This window comes from Cydia pomonella, unplaced genomic scaffold (genome assembly GCF_033807575.1).
Source record: "Cydia pomonella isolate Wapato2018A unplaced genomic scaffold, ilCydPomo1 PGA_scaffold_61, whole genome shotgun sequence".
Lineage (NCBI taxonomy): Eukaryota > Metazoa > Arthropoda > Insecta > Lepidoptera > Tortricidae > Cydia > Cydia pomonella.
The window spans coordinates 50,820-72,772 of NW_026907894.1; the positions used below are offsets into that span (position 1 = coordinate 50,820).

General features: G+C 54.6%; 1 protein-coding gene across 1 annotated transcript; it reads right to left on the reverse strand.

Moving 5' to 3' along the window:
* Positions 1 to 309: 309 nt before the first annotated feature.
* On the reverse strand, positions 310 to 2,488 carry LOC133534143 (uncharacterized). Its single transcript, XM_061873230.1, has 2 exons — positions 473 to 2,488; positions 310 to 351 (listed from the first exon to the last, which is right to left on the reverse strand). Exons 1-2 carry the CDS (start codon positions 2,486 to 2,488, stop codon positions 310 to 312), a joined length of 2,058 nt encoding a protein of 685 aa, XP_061729214.1.
* Positions 2,489 to 21,953: the final 19,465 nt, after the last annotated feature.

The window sequence follows — 21,953 nt, forward strand, 5'->3', positions numbered from 1 at the left end:
AGTCGCCGTTCTCACCACAAGAGCCACAGAACCGTTCAGATCACCCACCCAATCATCGCGGGGAGGTATCGAGTAAGGCTCTGCCACCACAGCAACACCTATCCTCCACTGCGCCAGGGATTGGAACAACAGGTCCTGGGCCCTGGCACAGTGGTTGAGATTCGCCTGAAGCACCCGAGTGGCCATATTAATCTGTGGCCATTCGATCCTCCTCCGGAGCATCCAACCTGCTGTTGGATGGCTGGGAAGGCTGGGATATGGCCCGAGAGCCAGTTTCAGCCTTCTTTCTTTTCGCTTTCGGGCCAGGAGCTAGACAAGTCTTAGAGCCCAGCCTATGATCCGCCTTTTTACCTGCGCTTTCGCAGACAACGCAGTGTGGTGACGCAGAACAGCCAGCTGCTTTGTGGCCGGGTTTGCCACAGTGATAGCACAGATCAGTGCGATCAGCGTCGCCGGTGCATTGTGCCCTAACGTGGCCCTTTTCGAGGCACTTGTAGCACCGCATGGGACGCTGATCGAGCAGCTTCACTGCGGCACGGACCCATCCTACCCGAATTCGCCCGCGGTCAGCTTCCACCACCTTTTTGGCTGCCGTGATTGGGCAGCGAAGCCAGATTGTACCGAGGCCGGAGGCATCTTGGCGGATTTCTCCTGCCTTTATCTGGGCCTCTGCGCAGCCGCCGACTTTAGCAACCGCTGCGACAACCTCACCAGGCGACACCGAGTCGTCGAGCTCCGTGAGGCGCAGCTCCGCGCACTTTACCGGCCTGGAGACTCGGACTATGTCCTCCCCCAGCTTTTCAGCCAGTTCTTTTGCCAGCGAGTCGGCCTTTTCACCATTGGCTGCACCTGGCAGTTCAAGGACTCTTGCGCCAGTGGCTGCCCGCTTAAATTTTATGGCAGTAATGCCTAGCTGCTCCAGGTCGATGTTTTCCTTCGCCCTGGAAAGCACCTGCGCGTACGTTACGCCCCTTCCTTCAGCGTCCGGGTGCAGCGTCAGAACTACCGCCGCCGAGCGAGGCGGGCGGAGTTTACGCGGCTTAGGCTTGGTGGCCTTTTGGCGCTGCGTCACTGGCTGGGACGCTAGGCGCGATTTTGCCGTCCCTTTCTTCTTGCCTCGGGCCACCACATTCCAGCCCTCGCTCACGGGCGCAGGGACTGATGGCTGGGGAGGAAGAGCTGAGGTCGAGGGAGAAGATGGGTTTGTGGTGGCCTTAGCCGCTGTTGGGGCCACGCTCTTCTTTCCTTTTCCCTTCCCTTTCGTTTTGCTGCCCTTTTGGGGCTCTTCAGTAAAATTCGGAGGGCCTCGCCTCGGAGTGGAGGTTGAAGCCGACTTGGGTCCACCTACAGTCGTCTTAGTTGCGGGCGCTGGCCCCGCCGCTAGTTCTTGTGAAGCCGCCTGTGCGGCTTGTCGTCGCCTGTCAGCAGCCAACGGGGGCCGCATTGGTTGGGCCGGCAGAAGCCTACCCTCCAGCTCGAGAGCTCCAAACCGTGCGTCAAGCATCAGCCCCACTTGAGCCGTCACGGCACGCACCATATCGTCCATGTTGGGTCGCTCAGGGGAACGGGCGGGCTGCGCCTGCTCCTTCGGTGGAGACGGCACCGGGGATTGTTTCCTGAATTGAGCCCGGAGTTCCGCTCTGAGCTGCTCCATTTCGGAGCGGAGCTCCTTCAGTTCCGCTCGCAGACGGTTGTTTTGCGTCTGCAGTCGCCGCGATTCCTCAGAGGACGTGCGGTCTTTAATCTCCTCGAAAGCAACACCTATGGACGTGGCGGCTTCATTGAGGGCTTTTACAAAGGTGCCCTTTAGATTTGAGGACTTTGAGGCCACCAAATCAATTGTCCTCAGGCTGGTCTTCACCTGCTCGATCAGAGAGCCCACAGTGTGTTCCTCCTCGTCTTGCAGCAGGCTCGCTACTCTCCTGCCGCTGCCAGGCTGGCTGCGAATCGAGAGCGACTGCGCGAGACCGGCTGCCTCTTCTTCCGCCCTAAGGCGGAGCTCCTCTCTTTTGGCGCGGTTCAGCTCCTCCTTCGTTTTGGCGAGGCCGACGTATTGCCCTGTAGAGGGAGGCCTGCCGCGGCCTCTTTTGGTTTCGGCATCTGAACCCGAGCTGTCAGGGTTAGTTTTGCGCTTCCGCCAAAACCTGCTCTCGTCCATCGAGCTACAGCTCATAGCCGAGTCTGAATCCGCATCGTCCTGTGCTGACTGTGAACGCACTGTGATGAGGCTACCTGTGTCAGACTGGTCGTCCGTCTCCGTAAGGCCACAGCTAGCTTTGTCCACTGTCTTCTCTTCAGGCGCTTTAGGGGTCGTTGAACGCGACCTGAGCACCATGCGCTCCACCCGGACAACAGGCGTCCTCACCCGTGTCCTATCTTCAGAGGTTTGGCCCTGAGAAGGGCCGTTTGGGGTTTGGTCCTGAGAAGGACCGTTTGAGGTTTGGCCCTGAGAAGGGCCGTTTTGAAAGGTTTCTGTTAATTCGTCCATAAAAATCCCACGAGTAGGGAAGAAATACAGCTCCACAGGGGCAGAGATTCCCAATACCCAAACAGTGGCCCTATTAACGCTGTGAGGTCGGGCGGTATCACAGGTTTGGTCTCTAGTGACTGGTAAACACTCCAGCCGCTCCGAAGAGCATCCCGACGCGGAGAACCCTCACGCCAAGAGTTGTGGATTTTTATTGGGGTTTTCTCCCCTTGGCCCAGCCAATTAAGGCAAGACCGCCGGTCTCAAGGTAGGCCTAACACATGACCAGCACCTACCCCAGGATAACGGCTCGGCCGACGGTGACCGTGGTCTGCACCACTAACTTCTTCCCCGAAGCTAGCAGCACCCGCCGCCCTAGGTGGTTTTTATAGAGGTTTTCCATCCTCGCGGTCCCTGTCTAACGCCAGCGACCCTCGTGCCGGCCCCGCGGGCCAGGTTACGAGTTGGCCAACAGCTGACCTAAGTCAACCGTTGCCCTCACCATGGGTGATTTTTTATAGAGGTTTTCTTCCTCGCAGCCCCCACCCTCAAGGAAGGCGGCCCCCGCTCCTGGCACCAACGGGCCAAGTTTGCGGTTTGACGATGTTCGCGGGACATCGCATGACCACCACAGCCCAATGGTATTGACCACTGGACGACGACTGCGTCCGCTGCAACCTCAGGTGGAACTGAGGCATGACCGGAGCAGCTAACAACGAAACACGGCACTGAAGCCAACGCAGGAGCAAGCTCAACTGCGACCACGACTGCGACTGGTAGTTAGCAGAGGAAGGACAGAAAGCGCGCAACTGAGCGTCTATCCTCCCCCTCCCAGGGTGCACCACGAGGAGGTCTACCAGCCCTTGCACCCCAACCTAACCTAACCTAACCTAACCTAACCTAACCTAACCTAACCTAACCTAACCTAACCTAACCTAACCTAACCTAACCTAACCTAACCTAACCTAACCTAACCTAACCTAACCTAACCTAACCTAACCTAACCTAACCTAACCTAACCTAACCTAACCTAACCTAACCTAACCTAACCTAACCTAACCTAACCTAACCTAACCTAACCTTTTTTTTTTTTTTTTTTTTTTTTTTTTTTTTTTTTTTTTTTTTTTTTTTTTTTTTTTTTTTTTTTCGTTGGAAAAATGCTTTATGCATACCCACACACCCGGGGGAGAACATGTGGGTTATGTGGGACTCTGCAAAAGGCGCCTCTACCCACTAAAAAACCAACGGTATGCCTGCGCGCCGCCAATGGGGCGTGGCCACGGGATCTCTTAAGTACGCAACCGTGACCACGCCGGCGCCGCCCGCCACTACCACATGCGGCGGGCCCTTCTCTTGGGGGGCCTTGAGATGACCTTACCCCTGCCTCCTCAGAAGGCACGTGGGCATACCACGCGCGCCTTCTCTGCGAGGCCTATGTAATGGGCAGCGACGCCCCCGCGCCGCTGCCCAGACCTCTCTAGGTGGGGGGGAGGAGACGGGCATACGCTCTCCTCCGGGCCCCTGCGCGCTTGCGGCGGATCGGGTGGGAGGCTGGGTCGGCCTCCCGTTCTCTCTCCGCTGCCTCCTTCTGCGACATTACATTCTCGCAGAAGGAGAGGACCGCTTTCCACGACCTCTCATCGGCAACCATAGCCTTAACTACGGCTGGCAAGGAGAGGTCGTCCCCCACCACAGCCACGAGGTCGCGGCGCTGCCCCGCCCAGGCTGGGCATTCCTCCAGCGTATGCTGCGCCGTGTCCTCGGCGCAGCCGCATTGGTGACACTCGGCCGTCACCTCCCGTTTTGCGAACCGGTGCAGGTAGCTCCCAAAACAGCCATGACCCGTGAGCACCTGCACCAATCGGAAGGTTAACGAGCCCCGCTCTCTCTCCAGCCAATCTTGTAGGACCGGCCGGACCGCCTCGACAGTCCTGTGTCCTTCTTCGCGTCCAGCTAATTCTTCCTCCCATTGGAGGACGATGGACTGCCGGACGAGGAGCTTCTGCAACTCCACTTCCCTGGGCGCAGGATGGTACTCCTGGAGCCGGAGGTCCCTGCGCCACTCGTACAGAGACGCTTGGGCCTCCGCCTCCAGATCCCAAGGAGGCGCTCCTGCTAGCAAACACGCCGCATCATATGAGGTGGTGCAATACCCCCGTACGACGCTGATGGCCATTGCCCTCTGAGCCTTCCTCAGCAGGGCGATGTTCTTGGCCACCAGATTCCCCGCCCAGATTGGCGCCCCGTACAGGGCCATCGATCGCACCACCCCCATATAAAGACGGCGGCTCGCAACCTCCGGCCCCCCGATGTTGGGCATCAGCCTCTTTAGTGCAGCCGATGCTGCCATTAGTCGGGGGGTCAGGCGGACAAAGTGCTCGCGGAAGTTCCAGCGGGAATCGAGGACGAGTCCAAGATATTTCATGTTGGACTCTACCTCGATTCGAGTGCCACCAACGACGATACTGGATCCTGCAGGTGGCGCCTTCCGGGCAGCATGGAAGCAGAGCGCCTCAGACTTGTGCAGCGCCACCTCCAGCCCCAGCATCGCTATGCGTCTCACCACCTGTGCTACCGTCACGGTGGCGAGGCGTGCCGCTTCCCGGTACGAGTCCCCCCGGGACGTGACCAGCGTGTCATCTGCGTAGCAAGTCACACTTGACCCCGGGAGAAGCTCCCCCCGCAGCACCCAGTCGTACCCAATGTTCCACAGGAGCGGCCCTAAGACCGAGCCCTGTGGAACACCGCACGATGTCTCCCACCTTGTCAGCCCGCCGCCCCGGACCGGATACTCCACATACCGCTCCGAAAGGTAGGCCCCAACTATTTGGCACAAATAGGGGGGCACTTTGTGGTATTTCAGTGCCTCCCTAATGCACGACCACGGCAGGGTGTTAAATGCATTGGCGATATCCAAGGACACCGCCAGGAGGACCCCACCGTGGTCAACCGCCTCATCCGAGAGGGCTTTGATGCGCGCGACCGCATCTACGGTCGACCTACCCTCTCGGAATCCAAACTGGTGCTCAGACAGGTCAGGTCCCACTCCTCGGAGGTGCTTGACGAGGCGGCAGCAGATGATACGCTCGAAGAGCTTGTCAGCCTCGTTGAGCAACACAATCGGTCGGTAGGCTGATGGAGAGTCTGCGGGACGCCCATCCTTTTTAAGGAGGACGAGCCGGCCCGTTTTCCAGATGGTCGGAAAACGGCCGGACTGTAGACAGGCGTCCAGCAGCCCGCGGAATCTCTCCCCCAGGGCCCGCAGCGCCAGAGCCAGGACGCGTCCCGGGATCCCATCTGGACCCGGTGCCGTGTTTTTGGCTTTCAGCTTTATCACAGCTGCATCTAGCTCTGCCTCCGTTACCGGAGGCACCCCGACTTCCGCACCCTCATACCCTAAGGGCTGATGGGAAGGTGTCATTGCTGGGGGCTGGTGTTCCGGTCTGTTCGGGAACAAGTTGGAAACAACCACCTCCAGCAGTCGAGGCTCGAGACTCTCCGTCAAGGGGGGGGCCCAGGGGCGTAGTTTGCCCCTGACCGCCCTGTACGGCCTCCCCCATGGATCTCGGTTTAGCGTCTCGAGAAGCTCCGCTCTGGCGCTCGCCTTCGCCTCGCAGATGGAGAGCTGCAGCGCCTTGACCGCCTCTCTATAGGCGCTGTACAGCTGCGTCTCCTCTTCAACGTCTCGGGTCTGCCTTCGTCGGCGGGACCGTGTGTGCTGACGTCTCGCCCTGTTGGAGCGGTTTCGAAGTTCTTCGATTTCTCGAGACCACCAGTACACTTGACGCTTCGGAGGGCGTTGCTTGGCTCGTGACATGCCTGCGTCACAGATCCGTGTCATGGCTTCTTGGAGGCAGGCTGCCTCCTCCTCGACCTCCACAGGCCCGGAATATGTTGCCCAGGCTTGGACGAGGGACGCTATCTCCACCGCTTCACGATCTAGGCTGTTCAGGGCCCATCGAGGGGAAGAGGTCGCAGCGCGACCATCCGGACGACGATCCGTGCCTGTCGTACCTCCAGAGGACGTGGAAACATCAAACCGGATGTACAAATGGTCTGATAATGTCTCCACTGTCTCTAGCACTCTCCAGTCACGGACACGGGTCGCGAGTGCCGGGGTCGCAAACGTGACGTCCACAATGGACTCTCCCTGCCAGCGTACGCAGGTGCTGGCCGACCCTCGGTTCAGAACCGACATGCCGGTCATCGTCGCCCACTCCTCCAGAAGGTCTCCACGAATCTCTGTCGCGGGGCAGCCCCAAGCCGTGGATTTGGCATTAAAGTCTCCCGCGACAACTATCTGGCGCGGTTGGGTCTGCCCAACAAGAGCCGCTAGATGGCCGAGTAAGGCTTCGAACTCGGGGACTGTTCCGTTGGGGGAGAAATATACCCCGATCAGGACGATTTCACCCCAGAGGACAGCCACATAGCCTTGACCCCTTGCCAAGGTGGAAGGGGGCGGTATGCCCTCTGCCCCCGCCTTTGTTATAATGGCCACCACGCCATTCAAGTCCGCAGCCCAGTTGTGCCTAGGAGGGACATAGTACGGCTCGGCGACCACGGCGGCATCTATCGACCACTGCGCCATGGACTGCAGGAGGAGATCTTGAGCCCCGGGGCAGTGGTTTATGTTCGCCTGGAGGACTCGATTAACTGACTCTGTCATTTTGGAGCGTTGTTAATCGGGCCCTCTTCTGCAGCCGGAGGCTTTGACGCTCCAGGGGTGACTGGTTTGCCGGACTCCTTCCGGAACACGCGTTTCGGGGCTTTGGCCCCCGTCGTGCAGGTACTGCTGCCGGTACTGTGGTCGGCAGGTTTACTCGCTGCAGCGCACAGAGTGCAGCGAGGTGCAGCGGTGCAGTCCCTGGCCAGGTGGCCGGATTTACCGCAGCGGTAACATTGGTCGCTGCGGTCGATTTCTGAGGTGCACCCCTTCCTAACATGGCCAGGCAGCAGGCAGCGGTAGCACCTCAGGGGACGAGACTCCAGCAGCTTCACGTTAGCCGAAGCCCAGCCGACCAGGAGTCGCCCCTCCGCGACTTTCTTGGCGACTGCTACGGGGCAGCGAACCCACGCTGTACCCAAACCTGTTGGCGTGCGGGAGATCCGGCCAACACTCACTGCCTCTAGGGCACACCCTCCACCTTTCGCAACGGCAGCGGCGAGCTCGTCCTCTGAGACCGAGTCATCCAGGCCGGAAATGCGCATCTCCGCGCATTTTACTGGCCTAGCTATCCGGACGTCGGCCTCATTCAGCGTCTCCCTCAGCTTGGCAGCAAGGGAGTCTGCTTTGTCGCCGCTGGTGGTGACTGGGCCTGGGATCTCCAGGATTGCTGCCCCTGTCACTGCCCTACGGAACCTCAGACCATTGATCCCGAGCCCGTCCAGGGAAATTTTGGACTTGGCCTCACTAATCACCGTTTTATAGGTGACGCCCCTCTCTTCTGCTCCCATCTGAAGGGTGAGGACTACGGCTGCTGACCGCGGGACGCGCAATTTCGCCTTGCCCTTATTGCGATCCTTCCCTCCTTGTGCTTTCCGCGGTGCCGCCGGCTTTTGCGCCGTCGCAGCTCCAGCGGCAGTCTTCTTTTTGTTCTTCTTACCCCGCTTGACCACAGTCGTCCAACCCTCTTCAGAGGCAGACCGAGGCTGCTGGACTTGGGAAGCGGGGCCAGGATCACTTGTAGGAGGCTTTTTGAGCCCCTCCTTCTTTCTCTTCTTCTTCGCGGTCCGCTTCGCACCCGGTGGGTTGGTAGGAGCTGGGGTGCGACCGCGGGGGGAGCTTCCTGCTTTGGAAGGCGTGGGACCAGTCGACGCCTGGGTAGGTTGCTGTGGAAGCAGTCTCTCCTCCAAGGCGCTCAACCTTGCACCCATTATGGCACTCACCTTGGCCACAATGTTGCGCTCTAAGTCGCCTTGCTCCCGAGCAGGTGATGTCGCCGTCTCTTGGCGCGTCCCTTCGCGGCGCTGCCCAAGGCTAGCACGCAGGTCGCCCATTTCCTTACGGAGCTCGGCCATTTCCGCCTTTAGTCGAGCGTTTTCGGCGGCAAGCCTCCTCGTCTCATCGGAGACAGTCCGGCCCCTCAACTCGCCGACTGCTTCCCGGATCGCGACCACCGCCTCCTTCAGGACACGTTGGTACGTGCCCTTTAGGTTTTTGGACTTGGAGGCCACTTCCTTGATAAGCCCCAGACTGTCACGCACCTGCTGGTTCAGTGCCAGGGCTGTGCGGTTTTCTTCGTCGTCTGACCCGCTTGTCGTCCCAAACGATTCCGGATGGCGGGCAAGCCGTCTTAGCGTCACTTTTTTGGACGCGGCCCTAAGGTCCTCTTCGGCCTGCAGCTCGCGCTCCTGTTGCTCCAGCTCCAGGAGCTCAGCCTTCTCCTTGGCCAGCCCCGCGTAGCGTGTTGTGGCTGGTATGCGGCCTCTTCCTCGCTTGGAAGGTCCCGAGGCGGACTTTCTTCGCTCCGCAAGATCAGAAGCCTCGCCGCTCTGTGATGCTCCCGTGTCGCTACCGCTGCTTCGCTGCCTCTTCCGTCCTTCGGCAGTTAGCGAAGCGTCGGATTCGGCGGTTTCCCCATCGGTTTGCACCGGAGAGAAGAACACTTCGGGCCCAGGGAGGCCACCCGCGTCTATTCTCCTGGGGGAGAAGAACTCCTCCCTGCCAAGAGAGGAGACCCTATCTGTGAGGCGTTCAATTCGCACTACGGCTTTACGTCTCTCACTAAGCACCCTAGCTGGTTCGGGTGGGGAGCGTACAGAGTCCACCGCCAGCCCTGGAGGCACGTCTTCAACATGGCGCACAAAGCGCCCCTGGGCATCTCTTTGTGACCGGAGTCCATCTTTAGGGGGCTTCGTGGAGGCTTCTGCCTCTGCCGGACCACTATGCTCCCTATCACCTCCTCCCTGCAGCCTCAAAACCAAATCACTCTGCAAATTGGTGTCCATGAAGTCTTTGCCAGTGTCGTCGTTTCGGAGTCTCGAGTGGTTTGCCCCCCCAGAATACGGAAGGCGGCATGTCGCCACAGCACGGGCGCTTACCCGTCCTGTGGCGACATGGAGGATTGGAACCTCCTGGGGTAGTTCTCCATTTTCGTTTCCACTCATTTTGTTTACTATTTTTAAGGAGGTATGCCCCTCCCTGACGCTTGTGACTGGGCTCCCCCCAGCCACGCATCCCGTCGGCACGTCAGACACACCTTGGGATTGGGGTGATTTTTTATAGTGGTTTTCTTCCACGTGCTCCTCCCCCCGCCAGAGGAAATTACTAGCGGGTTCCATCGGCGTCCCGACAGGGACCTTGCGTCTCGCACTGTGCCCTCTGCTACTCAGAGGGACACGCGGAGCCGCCCGCATCTGGCCTCTCATTCCAGGCCTGTGCGATATGAGGAGCATTACTCGGCATAGCCCCGGGGAACACTAGCACAGCTATGCAGACATTTCTCAAGGTATCAATCGAGGAGCTGTTCTACGGGCGAAGATCCGGGATATGTCCCCCCGCAGCCGCCACTGGAGGCCGAAGGTCCCCCAGACGCGCCAACGATACGCGCGGCATCCGATGCGCGAGCCTCCCGATTCGCTAACACCACCGACCCGCCCGGAGAAATGGATCTGCTCTTGGGTTTCACAGAAGCCCAATGCACAATCCTTCCAGACAGCTAGGCAATGTCAGAAAAGCAGAAGGCTCCCCAATCTGGCAACCTCACACATCCATGCCGCGTCAGAGGCCCCCCCAGTCCCCTCCAGCGCCTACGGGAGGAGGGTCCCCGGAAGTTCGCGCGCAAAACAGCGACCCGATCGACACCACACATCGCTCCCATGTCTCCTCCTCTCTGCTCATCCACTGCGCCGTCTGCTTATTCAGAAGGACGCGTGGAGAGCCGTTCTCGGGCAGAAAGCCCCCCAATTCCCCCCCGGTGTTTGGTTCGCGGGACTACGTCCTACCCCGGCTCGACGACGAGACGGGGCATTCCCCTATCCACCACCTGGGGACGCGCCACGTCGGGGTTCACCTCCCCGCCCACTCGGACACCCGAGCAGGTCCGTGGAACCTAACCTAACCTAACCTAACCTAACCTAACCTAACCTAACCTAACCTAACCTAACCTAACCTAACCTAACCTAACCTAACCTAACCTTGCCGTGTGGTGCCGGCGTTAGAATAGCACCACCCCATTTCGTCCCGTGGGTGTCGTAAAAGGCGACTAAGGGAAAACCGACGGACGGGCAGCAGCGTCCGTTGAGTGCCTCTATGAACTTCTACTGCGGTCCCTCCAACCTAAACCAATTATGACAACACAAAAATCAAAAACTACAACTCAAACCAATCATAAACCTTACTTTAAACTAAACCATTCAAACAACCAATTATTTAACTTTTCAAAAATCACATTAACAACCACAACAACAAATTCACGCATCAAATTTCAACCTGGGCCCATGGCCGCCCGTACCCAATGCGGGGACCATGGGTCCATATTAGCTCAACCAAACAACAACGCCGGGTCTTCAATTCGAGCATCACCATTGTTCTTGACTGATGGTGATGCCGGACCCGGCATCGCATAAAACATATAAACCTTTTCGCGTAAGTCACCGCGGGCACAGGGTCGCCCGTATCCCCAGCGAGGGCCCTGTGTCCTCACTCGACACATACTAACCTTTTAAAAAAAAAAAAAAAAACCTAACCTAACCTTTTTTTTTTTTTTTTTTTTTTTGATGACCCAGGGGGAATCCGTTATGGATGCCACTGGCCCGGGAGAAGCCAGTGGGTATGTCCGACTCCCACGGACTAAACCCCCTGGGGTGTTCCGGCGCTCGCTTTGTTGGCGGGGTTTCGGGAACACGGTTGTAGGCCACCGATACCCCGCCGGCGTTGCCCTTGCGGGCCCAACTTTTGTGGCTGCTCGAGCAGCCTACTCCGCTGAAGGCACCTCGGAACACGTGAGGGCCTTCCAGCTCGGAACCTCTTCAGGCGAGTGATGGAACTCCCGACCCATCACCCGCAGGTTCCCGTTAGGGCGGCAGCATCCGGCCTGCAAAGGCTCTTCGCCGCCTGCCCGGCCTCCTGTGGCGCTGAGGGAGCGAGTTTGCGTCATCCTCGCGCATTCGTTCTGCTGCCTCCTTCTGTGTCATGACGGTGACACTGAAGGAGGCCACTGCCGCCCATGCCTCTTCACTGTCGACCATGTGGCGGATTAGCGCCGGCAGTGAGAGGTCACCTCCTAGAGCCGTGGACAGGACAGCGCGAGGCTCCGCCCACGCAGGGCACTCTTCGCGCGTATGTTGGGCCGTGTCCACGGTTCTTCCATCACAATGATGGCACGCTGTTGTCGGCTCTCTCCCTAACCTCTCACACAGGTACCATCCGAAGCAACCGTGCCCCGTCAGGAGCTGCGTGAGATGGAAGGAAGGTACGCCGTGTTTTCGTTCGACCCATTCTTTCAGAACGGGCCGAACAGCGGCCACCAGATCCCGGCTAGCTCCCGGAATCTCCAGTTGTTCCGACCATTTCTCGTAGAGGTCGTCTCGCGCCTCCTCCCGCCATTTACGTACTTCTCGAGGAGCAGGCCAGTTACCTTCCTCTCTTGCACCCATTACCCGCCAGTAGACATTGAATTGGACCTCAGCTTCTAGGTCCCATGGCGGGCTCCCTGACAACAGGCAGGCTGTTCTGTGTGAATTGGTGCGGTACGCTCGAGCCACCCTGAGAGCTATGGCCCGTTGCGGTCGTCGCAATATGGCCGCAGTACGAGGCCTCAGGGTGTCCGCCCATATTGGAGCTCCGTAAAGCGCCATTGAGCGCACCACGCCAATATATAGGCGTCTGCAGTTTCCTCCTGGTCCACCTAAGTTTGGAAGGAGACGCCCGAGGGCTCCGGCTGCAGCCATTAGTTTCGGGGCCAGGCGCCGAAAATGTTCTTCGAATTTCCATCTGCCGTCGAGGACGAGTCCAAGGTACTTCATCGTCGACCCGACGGCGATGGAAGTGCCTCCCACAGTGATTTGCGCTCCTTCTGGTGGTTTGTTGCGAGGTCCATGCATGACTAAGGCCTCGGACTTATGTAATGCGACCTCTAGCCCAAGTGCACGTATCCTGTGTACGATATAGGCTACTCCTGCTGTGGCTAGATAGGTAGCCTCCCTGTGGGTTCTACCACGGGCCGACACGAGGGTGTCATCAGCGTAACATGTGACGCTGATCCCCCGCAAAGTGGCCCCGCGCAGCACCCAGTCATAGCCGATGTTCCACAGGAGCGGTCCCAGAACTGACCCCTGTGGAACACCGCATGACATTGCTCTCCTTGCCCAGCCATCCTTTGTTGGAAATACCACAACGCGCCCGGCAAAGTAATCTGCTACTAGTTTTTGGAGATATTCAGGCACATTGTGGTATTTCAGTGCCGCTTTTATTGTTTCCCAGGGCAGTGTGTTAAATGCGTTGGAGATGTCTAGCGAGACAGACATCACAACCCCACCCTGGGAAATCTCCTCCTCGGCGAAGTCCCTTACACGGGCAATCGCATCTAGTGTCGATCTTTGTGGACGAAAACCGAACTGAAAATCACTCAGACCTGGTTGCATGCTTCTAACGAGGCGGGAAGCAATGATGCGCTCGAAGAGTTTGCTCGTCTCGTCTAGGAGCACGATTGGGCGGTAGGCCGACGGCTGGTCAGGTGGGCGCCCTTCCTTACGGAGGAGCACTAATTTCCCTGTTTTCCACCTAACAGGAAACCGCCCATGGGTCAGGCACGCAGTAAAGAGAGCTCTGACTTTCTCCTCCAGTTCACTTAGTGCAATCACCAGAGCGCGTCCTGGTATGCCATCCGGTCCGGGAGCTGTCTTCTTCGACCTAAGTTTCAGGACAGCGACGTTAAGCTCAACTTCTGTTACTGGTGGTACCTCCCTGATCACTTCCAGTGGTCTGGTGGTGGGCGCCATGGCTGGAGGGACAAACTCGCCTCTCTCTGGGAATAGAGCTCCGACTACTCGCTCTAGTAGGTCCGGTTGGAGACTGCTGGTCAGTGGGGGCGCCCATGGTCGGAGCTTTTTCCTGACGGCTCGATACGGCCTGCCCCACGGATCCCTATTGAGCGTCTCAAGCCATTCTTCCCAGGCGGCCTCCTTGGCCTGTGCGATGGCCGTCTGTAGAGTTTTTCGAGCGATCCTGTAGGCTTCATAGAGAGCGTCTTCCTCTTCCAGGACTCTGATGCGCCTTCTTCTGCTTCGTGTGTACCGACGGCGCGCAGCCACGCAAGCGTTCCGCAGTTGGCGGAGTTCCGGTCGCCACCAGTACACTTGTCGCTTTGGTGAGAAGGGTTTTGCTCTCGGCATCGCTGCGTCGCAGACGCGGATCAGAGCCATGTTAAGGTTTTCGGTTTCGCGTTCAACCTGCGCTATCTCCACGGGGCCGATGGTGGCTCCCCAAGATTCGACGATGGCAGCCTCTTTTGCTAGCTCTCTATTCATTTTCCCTAGTACCCATTTTGGACTGTCCCCTGCAGCGAATCGAGTATTCCTTGCTGTGACTGGAGGTGTGGAAAGATCAAATCGGATGTACCGATGATCTGATAGTGACTCCACCCCGACCTCCACCCTCCAGTTTTGAACCCGGCGTGCCAGGACGTTGGACGCAAAAGTGATGTCCACTATTGACTCGCCCTGAGGCCTTACACACGTACTCTCCGATCCGGTGTTGAGGACAGCCAATCCGAGGGAGACAGCCCACTCTTCCAGCACTTCACCTCGGGGATCTGTTGCCGGACATCCCCATGTCGTCGATTTGGCGTTGAAATCTCCAGCGACTAGTACAGGGACTGGGGATATCTGGCCAATCAGGGCACCGACTTCTGTTAGAGACTGTTCAAACTCTGGTAGGATGCCATTGGGCGAGAAGTATACGCCAATTATGGCTATGCCTTCTAGTACTGCAAGTACGAACCCCCGACCCTTCACGACGCTCTCGAAGGAGGGAGAGCCGATGACAGTGGGGGCTATAATAGCCACTTTCTTGTTCTGGTCTGCAACCCAGTCGTTCCGGCAGGGGATAAAATAAGGCTCTGACACCACAGCTACCCCTATTTGCCACTCTGCCATCGATTGTACTAGAAGGTCTTGGGCATTGGCACAGTGGTTGATGTTCACCTGTAGACATGGAAGGGCCATTTTAGTGATCGGTATCCATTATTTCCTCGGTAGCAGTTTGCTGTGAAGAAGTGGGAGCTGCCGGGCTCCCTCCAGTCTTCTTACCTCCTTTTTTAGCACCGTTGGACTTTCCACCCTGGCACCCTTTGGCACCGATAGAGTGACCTGCTGGCTTCCCACTAGCTTTGCATATGGCACAGCTCGCCTCAGCGGTGCACTCTCTGGCTTTATGGCCTTGCATTCCACAGCGATAGCATAGATCGCTGCGGTCAACATCTCTATCGCATTTAGCACCGACGTGGCCTTTTTCTAGACATCGATAGCAACGAAGGGGCTTAGACTCTAGAAGCACTACTCTCGCCGAAATCCATCCTACCTTGATTCTACCAGTTCCAACCAGTTTTTTGGCAGCTATAACGGGGCAGCTCAGCCATAGAGACCCGGATCCGCTCCGGCTACGCGAAATTACTCCCGGTTTAATATTTTCAGGTGCGCAGCCTCCCTCAGTAGCCACAGCCGTCACAACTTCGTCGGCAGTCACTGAATCGTCCAACCCCGTGACGCGTAGTTCGGCACATTTTGTAGGTCTCTGGACATTGGCCTTGTCTCCAAGAACTCCTCGAAGTTTTTCGGCTAGCTCATTAGCCGCCTTCTCAGCGTCCTCAATGTCAGGAGGCAGCTCTAACATTCGAGCGCCAGTCGCCGCTGTTCGGAAGCGCAGTGTAGATATTCCGATCTCCTCCAATTTGATTCGATTTTTCGCCTCGGCCAAGATCGCCTCATATGTAACTCCTTTCTCTACTGCCTCCGGCTTCATAGTAATTGTTATGGCAGCTGTGCGAGGAGGTTTCAGTTTCGGCTTTCTAATCGGCGTCTTTGGGGAGTTCGGTGCTTTGGATTTTTTTGATCCACTAGCTGCCCTTGTAGCCGTCTTAGTTTTGGCTGTGCTGCCCACTACGACACTCCATTTCGGCTTGTTGGGCGCCGTAACCGTTTCTTTTGTGGACGTTGTGGATGCTTGTCTAGCGGCAGCTGCTTCCTGAGCAGCCAGACTAACACCCCTGCCCTTCTTGTTTTTGGGTTTCGGCTTCTGCTTCCCAACAGCAGGAGGCTGAGCGGGGCCCGTGGTTGAGCTCGCTGCTGGCTGTTGTTGGGTGGGCTGTCTTGCCGAGCCTTCAGCTGGTGGTTGAGGAGGGGCTACCTCCACTGCTCTCCGATCGGCCGCCAGTGGAGGCCGTAGCCGAGGTTCTGGCAGGAGCCGCCCCTCAAGGCCCTCAAGACGGGCGTTTAACATTCTACTAAATTGATCGCGGGCGGAGCGCGATACTTCCTCCATAATTCGGCGAATATCGACCTCAGCCAGCGCTGCGGGCTGGCTTCGCATCTCGTCCACTTGTTTCCTTAGTTCTGTCAGCTGCCACGAAAGGTGCGCGTTTGCTGCCTCTAGCCGGGCAACCTCTTCCGTGGCAGTGCGAGATCTTACCTCAGCGAAGGCCCCACCAATAGCCTCCACCGAGGATTTAAGTTTGTGCTGGTGAGTGCCTTTCAAGTGGCCCGAAGTATTAGTGACGTGTATGATGGTACTAAGGGCATCCTGCACTTTTTTGTCTATTGCAGCCAATGTTTGCTCCCCAAACTGGCTGCCAGTCGGGAGCTGCCGACTCATTAGGCGCTCGGCTCTTTCCCGAGCCGCTGTTTCCGCCGATGCATTAAAGGCAGCCAGGTTTTTTTCTGCCTGTATCTGCCTTTCATGCGCTTTTCCTGCACTTACCCCAGCCTGGAGCTTTCCAAAGCCCACGTAAGTGCCTGATGTGGGCGGCCGGCCTCTTCCCCGTTTTGGTGCTGTTTTCAAAAATTTTCCCCGTTGGTTCGAGGTCGCGCCTTCGCTCAGAGCACCGAGATCACTTTCTGAGCCAGAACTGTCAAGTGCTAGCTCTTCTGCGGGTCTTTTCTCCGGCTTCTTCCAGAACTTGTTATTAAGGTTTTCCGTCGAGGCCACAGTGCGCATGCTAGATACTGAAGACTCGGAATCTGAAAGCCGAGTCAATCTGACGACTGGTTGCCTAAGCTCTGTGACAGGCACCGTAGCCGTGTCTGTTTCCTCCTGGTTAGTGATGACTAGATCTGCCGTCGAGGGGGGCGCTACTGCGGCTTCCTGTGACTCAATAGGAGCCGATTCACGGCCGGTCCGGTCACGTTGTGGAGAATTTCCACCTCCTCTCTGTCTTAAAACTCTTCCTTCTTTCATTATCTCTTCTGGTTTTTGGCTCTGAAAAGAGCCGTTTTGAGGTTGGCCCTGAGAAGGGCCGTTTAGATTTTGTTTTTTATTTGAACTTGCCATAAGATTCCCACGAGTATGAGACGAAATACAGTTCACTGGCGGGTAACGCTCATCCCGAAACGCAGTGGGCTATATACTCTAGAGGGCGCCTGTTATCTAGAGGTTTTAACGACTTCGCTGTCGGGTGTTAAAGGGTTTTCCTTCCCGCGGGCCGGCCAATTAAGGCAAGCCCTCCGCGCCGCGAACACTACCCGTACCCCATACCGCCAGTGATGGGGGTCGTTGGGAAGGTGCTGCGGGTTGCGGGATTCAAGGCGAGTTGGCGTAGACTCCCCTATGTAGTTTCGTTAGAAACTACTGACCGTCGCGTAAGGCACGAAGCCTAATACTGCTATACGGCCTACGTTTGGATGGCCAAAAACGACCACCCAGACCCTCCCCAGACCAATAGGTCGACAAAGCTCTTCAAAAGAAGTAAGCCCAACACTAAGACAAGACTAAGACAGCTTTGTCAGCCGCCGCCATCTTGACCGAAAACGGTCCCTCTAAAGAGGTTATCCCACCCCCCCCTGGCCCCATCCGCAAGGACCTCTGCTAGACAGAGGACCTGCGGAGAGACCCCCCGTTCCCCCCCATGACAGGATATTGGCAGCACCGGTAAGCAATAACTTGAAACAAGAGATTACTTACCGTTGCCCCCAGGGTGCACCGTCCAAGAGCCCTTCCCTTACCCCCGGATCACTCGGATCAAGAGGAATGAGAAGGGACTTGGCACACTGGGAGGTTTCCTGTCCGTAGCACCCCAACCTAACCTAACCTAACCTAACCTAACCTAACCTAACCTAACCTAACCTAACCTAACCTAACCTAACCTAACCTAACCTAACCTAACCTAACCTAACCTAACCTAACCTAACCTAACCTAACCTAACCTAACCTAACCTAACCTGCGTTACTCCCTAATGATATACCAATAGAATCCCCCGCGACACCAGCATCTCTGCTACACCCAGCTAAAAGGCGAACAATTGAATACACACCTATTAACAATCAACAAGAGCTAAACAATATTATAGAAAATCAACGGAACATAAACACTTGGCATATGTACACCGACGGAAGCAAAGCCGACGGAAAAGTCAGGTCTGCTTTTGTTTTAGAAAAACCTAATCATCTAGCGATAGTGAAGAAGCTGAAACTGCACGACTGCTGCTCGGTTTTCCAGGCCGAATTACTAGCTATTCGAGAAGGGCTCCGATTTGCGTTCAACGACCAAGCCCGTCCACACAAAATTCTCGTGTTTTCTGACAGCAAATCGGGACTCACAGAAATCTCAAACCCAAACAGTTACAACCAACTTGCTAATGGAATACAAACCCTTATTGACAGACACAAACAATCTACTAAAGTGGAACTGTTTTGGACCAAGGCACATTGCGGCATTGAAGGGAATGAACTAGCGGATGTTGCAGCAAAGGCAGCTACTAAACTACATCGCGCCCCGGATTACATACAAATACCAATTAGTCACATTAAACACCAACTAAAATGCGAGCTTCAGAATGAAAGGAAAGACTATTATAACCATCCGAACAACTGCCAGTACACTAAAACCCTATTTCCCACCTACGATGACCTCATGCAATATATGGAAAAAACTACACTTACCTTCGCCATAACCCAATTCTTAAGTAATCACGGCTATCATAAAACTTACTTACACAGATTTAAAATAATCACTGACAATAATTGTCCATGCGATCCAAACTCACACATCCCACAAACGCTCAACCATTTAATTTATTACTGTCCAAGATTTTCATCAAAACGTCACGACCTAACAATCATTTGCCAAAATTTTAATATTGACCCACACAACCTTCAGGCCATACTAACTAAAGAATCAACCACAAAATGTTTCCATAATTTAATAGAGTATATAATCAACAACCTAAAATCCTTTAACGGTACGTAAATTCCATTGAAATAATCACTCATCTGTTCAATAAATTCTACATACACTAAACACACACACTTTACACTCTACATTCACAACACACAAACACCATATTCCGGAATGCACAGTAACACACCCGAAAACAACGTGTAAACCGATAGCGCCGAGTTTTCGGAACAAAATACTAAACAGGGTGGAGGGCTTTAGTCCGTAGGCGGCTGGAGCAATCCCAGCCGAGTCGGGCATACTGCCAGAATCCGGACTGGCAGTATCCAATGAGGATTACCTCCACCTCTGACAAAAAAAAAAAAAAAAAAAAAAAAAAACCTAACCTAACCTAACCTAAGCTTTCGCAAATACCCTTAATATACCCGCATTTAACCCATTTTCGGAACATATAATCTAGCAATTTTTCCCCTTCTTTTGCACCTATCCCGACCTCCGGGACTCTTCTAGTTCCGGAGATATTCCCATTTTCCTCTTTTTCTGACAATCTTCAAAAATCTTCAATTTTCAAAAATTCATATCTTTTCTCCTAACTGTCCGATCTTCTTCTTTTTGGTGTCTATCGCTTCCTTTTAATTGTTTCTTTATAATTCATAACAGTTTTTGTCATTTCCAATATCTTTTTCTTATAAAATTTTCTAAAATCACTTTTTGGCACTTTAAAATTTTTGTCTTTAAATTTCATAACTTCATTTTGGCTTATTTTAAATTCTTGTTGCTCACTATTCCAAATAGTGCTTGATAAGCGCTATCTTCTTCAGTTTTTGGATTGCCTTAGCGACGTCCCCTTGCCAAGTTATAAAAATTTTTCACTTTTAGATTTTAACATTTTCCGATATTCCGACTCTAAAATAGTTTCCTTTTGTTTAATTTAGTCTTTTACTGATAATATTGTAAATTTTAATTAGTTATAGCTTTCAACATATCAATTTTAAATTTAACCCATATGAACATAAATAATTAGTAAAAATGAGTTTCGAAAGCTTATCAGATTTAAACCTCGACAATCTCGACAACTTATACACCTTACCGCCGGACACGCCTGTCCAGCGCGAGCGCACACCGTCACCAGCTGGTGACACCAACATACATCCGGTGCTGGAGTTGCTCGATGAGCTAGCCGGCTACCTTGAGTACGAATGCAAGATAATACAAGAAAACTTAGAAACGACCAAAACCCACCGAAGCGTAACGATCGAAAATAAGAGGCAGATCAAGGTCGCGGCACAAAATGTCACGTCACTCTATGCGAGTTACGCCAATCAAATGCGTGCGCAGATACGTGACATTTTGAACCGAACACCCACTCCCACAGACCAGTCGGCAAAAGGGGTGCAAACAGACCCCGTCGACGGACTGCAGGAGCAAGCTAAGGACGTCGTGGCGACTGTCCAGGCAGAACTTGACCAGATTCGGGAGGAGCAAAGAGCCCTCACCGAACTGGTCAAAACTGCAATCGGCGGTGCAGAATCGGGCTGCCCAGCCGAACCAGCTCGCCCCCTATATAGTGACAAGCTAAAAAGCGCTGCGGCAAAACAAAAAACTAATTCCGCACTTGTCGCTACAATTGAAAATGCTCAAACGACAGATGAGGCACTGACTATTATTAGGAAAAACATCTCCTTCAAAGATAAACCCTACGCACCCAGTAAAATTAAACCCCTTACAAAAACCAAAGTAAGAATAGAATTCGAGCAAGAAAACCAACGCAACGAAACGATCAGCAGGCTGAACAACACTACTACCATCAAAGCCGAGCCAGCCAGGACCCTCTCACCGATGGTCATTCTGAAGGGGATCCACAAGGATACCCTTCGGGATGAACTAGTGGACATAATTACCTCTCAGAATCCATCGGTGAGAGAAACCCTGAGCGGAGACAACAAGCTCGAGCTGTGCTTCGTTGCGAATAACCGCAATAACAATTTATATAATGCGGTGTTTAAGTGCCCATCCGCAACATGGCGAGCCATAATGGACTTACAGAGGCTCAACATAGAACACCAGCGTGTGCACGCTGATGAGCACTCGCCATTCAGACAGTGTCTGAGCTGCCTGCAGTTTGGGCACACTCGGGTCCACTGCAAGGCCACAGTTAAACCCTGCTCTCACTGCGCTGACCACTCCCACACTTATAAAAATTGCCCAAACCGCAACAACATTGCAAAATGTTACAACTGTCACAGTCACAATACTAAATTTCAAACCAAACTTGAAACCAATCACACCGCAGTCAACCATATTTGTCCCCGACTCGCTGCAGCGAAAACAAATATTGAGAGCAGAATTCAGTACAATTAATAAAGTTTCTTCATCTATGCTACACAATATCACATTCACTACAATTAGTTTCTGTCAATCCACTTTAAAATACAACAGCTACATCCGAGTAATAAATAATAATATCTCTAATAACATTCACATAAAACAACATAAGATAAGGACCTATGGCCGCCCGTATCACAGCGGGGACCTTATGTCCTAATAGTCCACGCATAACAGCAAAGCCAGATGTCTAAATTGTGCATCACGATTCTCTCGATTTGCGATGACACATCTGGCATCGCACAATTATACAAACACCTCGCAAAAGTCACAACGGCAACAGGGTCGCCCGTATACATAGCGAGGGCCCTGAGGCCAAAATTGACACTTTTAACTCTTTAATAAAAAAAAAAAAAAAAAAAAAAAAACTAACCTAACCTAACCTAACCTAACCTAACCTAACCTAACCTAACCTAACCTAACCTAACCTAACCTAACCTAACCTAACCTAACCTAACCTAACCTAACCCCGCCGTGTGGTGCCGGCGTTTAGAATAGCACCACCCCATCTCGTCCCGTGGGTGTCGTAAGAGGCGACTAAGGGATAAGCAACGGACGGGCAGCAGCGTCCGTTGAATAGTGTTACCAACACCTACTGCGGTCCAATTCGCGAAAACAACTCGAAAACCCCAATTTCAACCCCCAACAAACAAATCAAACCCCATCATCTTCAACCCGCCGTGTGGTGCCGGCGTTTAGAATAGCACCACCCCATCTCGTCCCGTGGGTGTCGTAGAAGGCGACTAAGGGAAAACCGGTGGACGGGCAGCAGC

Bases quoted from the DNA above. Each gene is read 5' to 3' on its own strand.
- LOC133534143 (XM_061873230.1), bottom strand. From the start codon at position 2,488: ATGGACGAATTAACAGAAACCTTTCAAAACGGCCCTTCTCAGGGCCAA. The intron at 352-472 runs GTTAGGGCACAA...GCGAAAGCGCAG, and splicing joins AGTGCCTCGAAAAGGGCCAC to GTAAAAAGGCGGATCATAGG.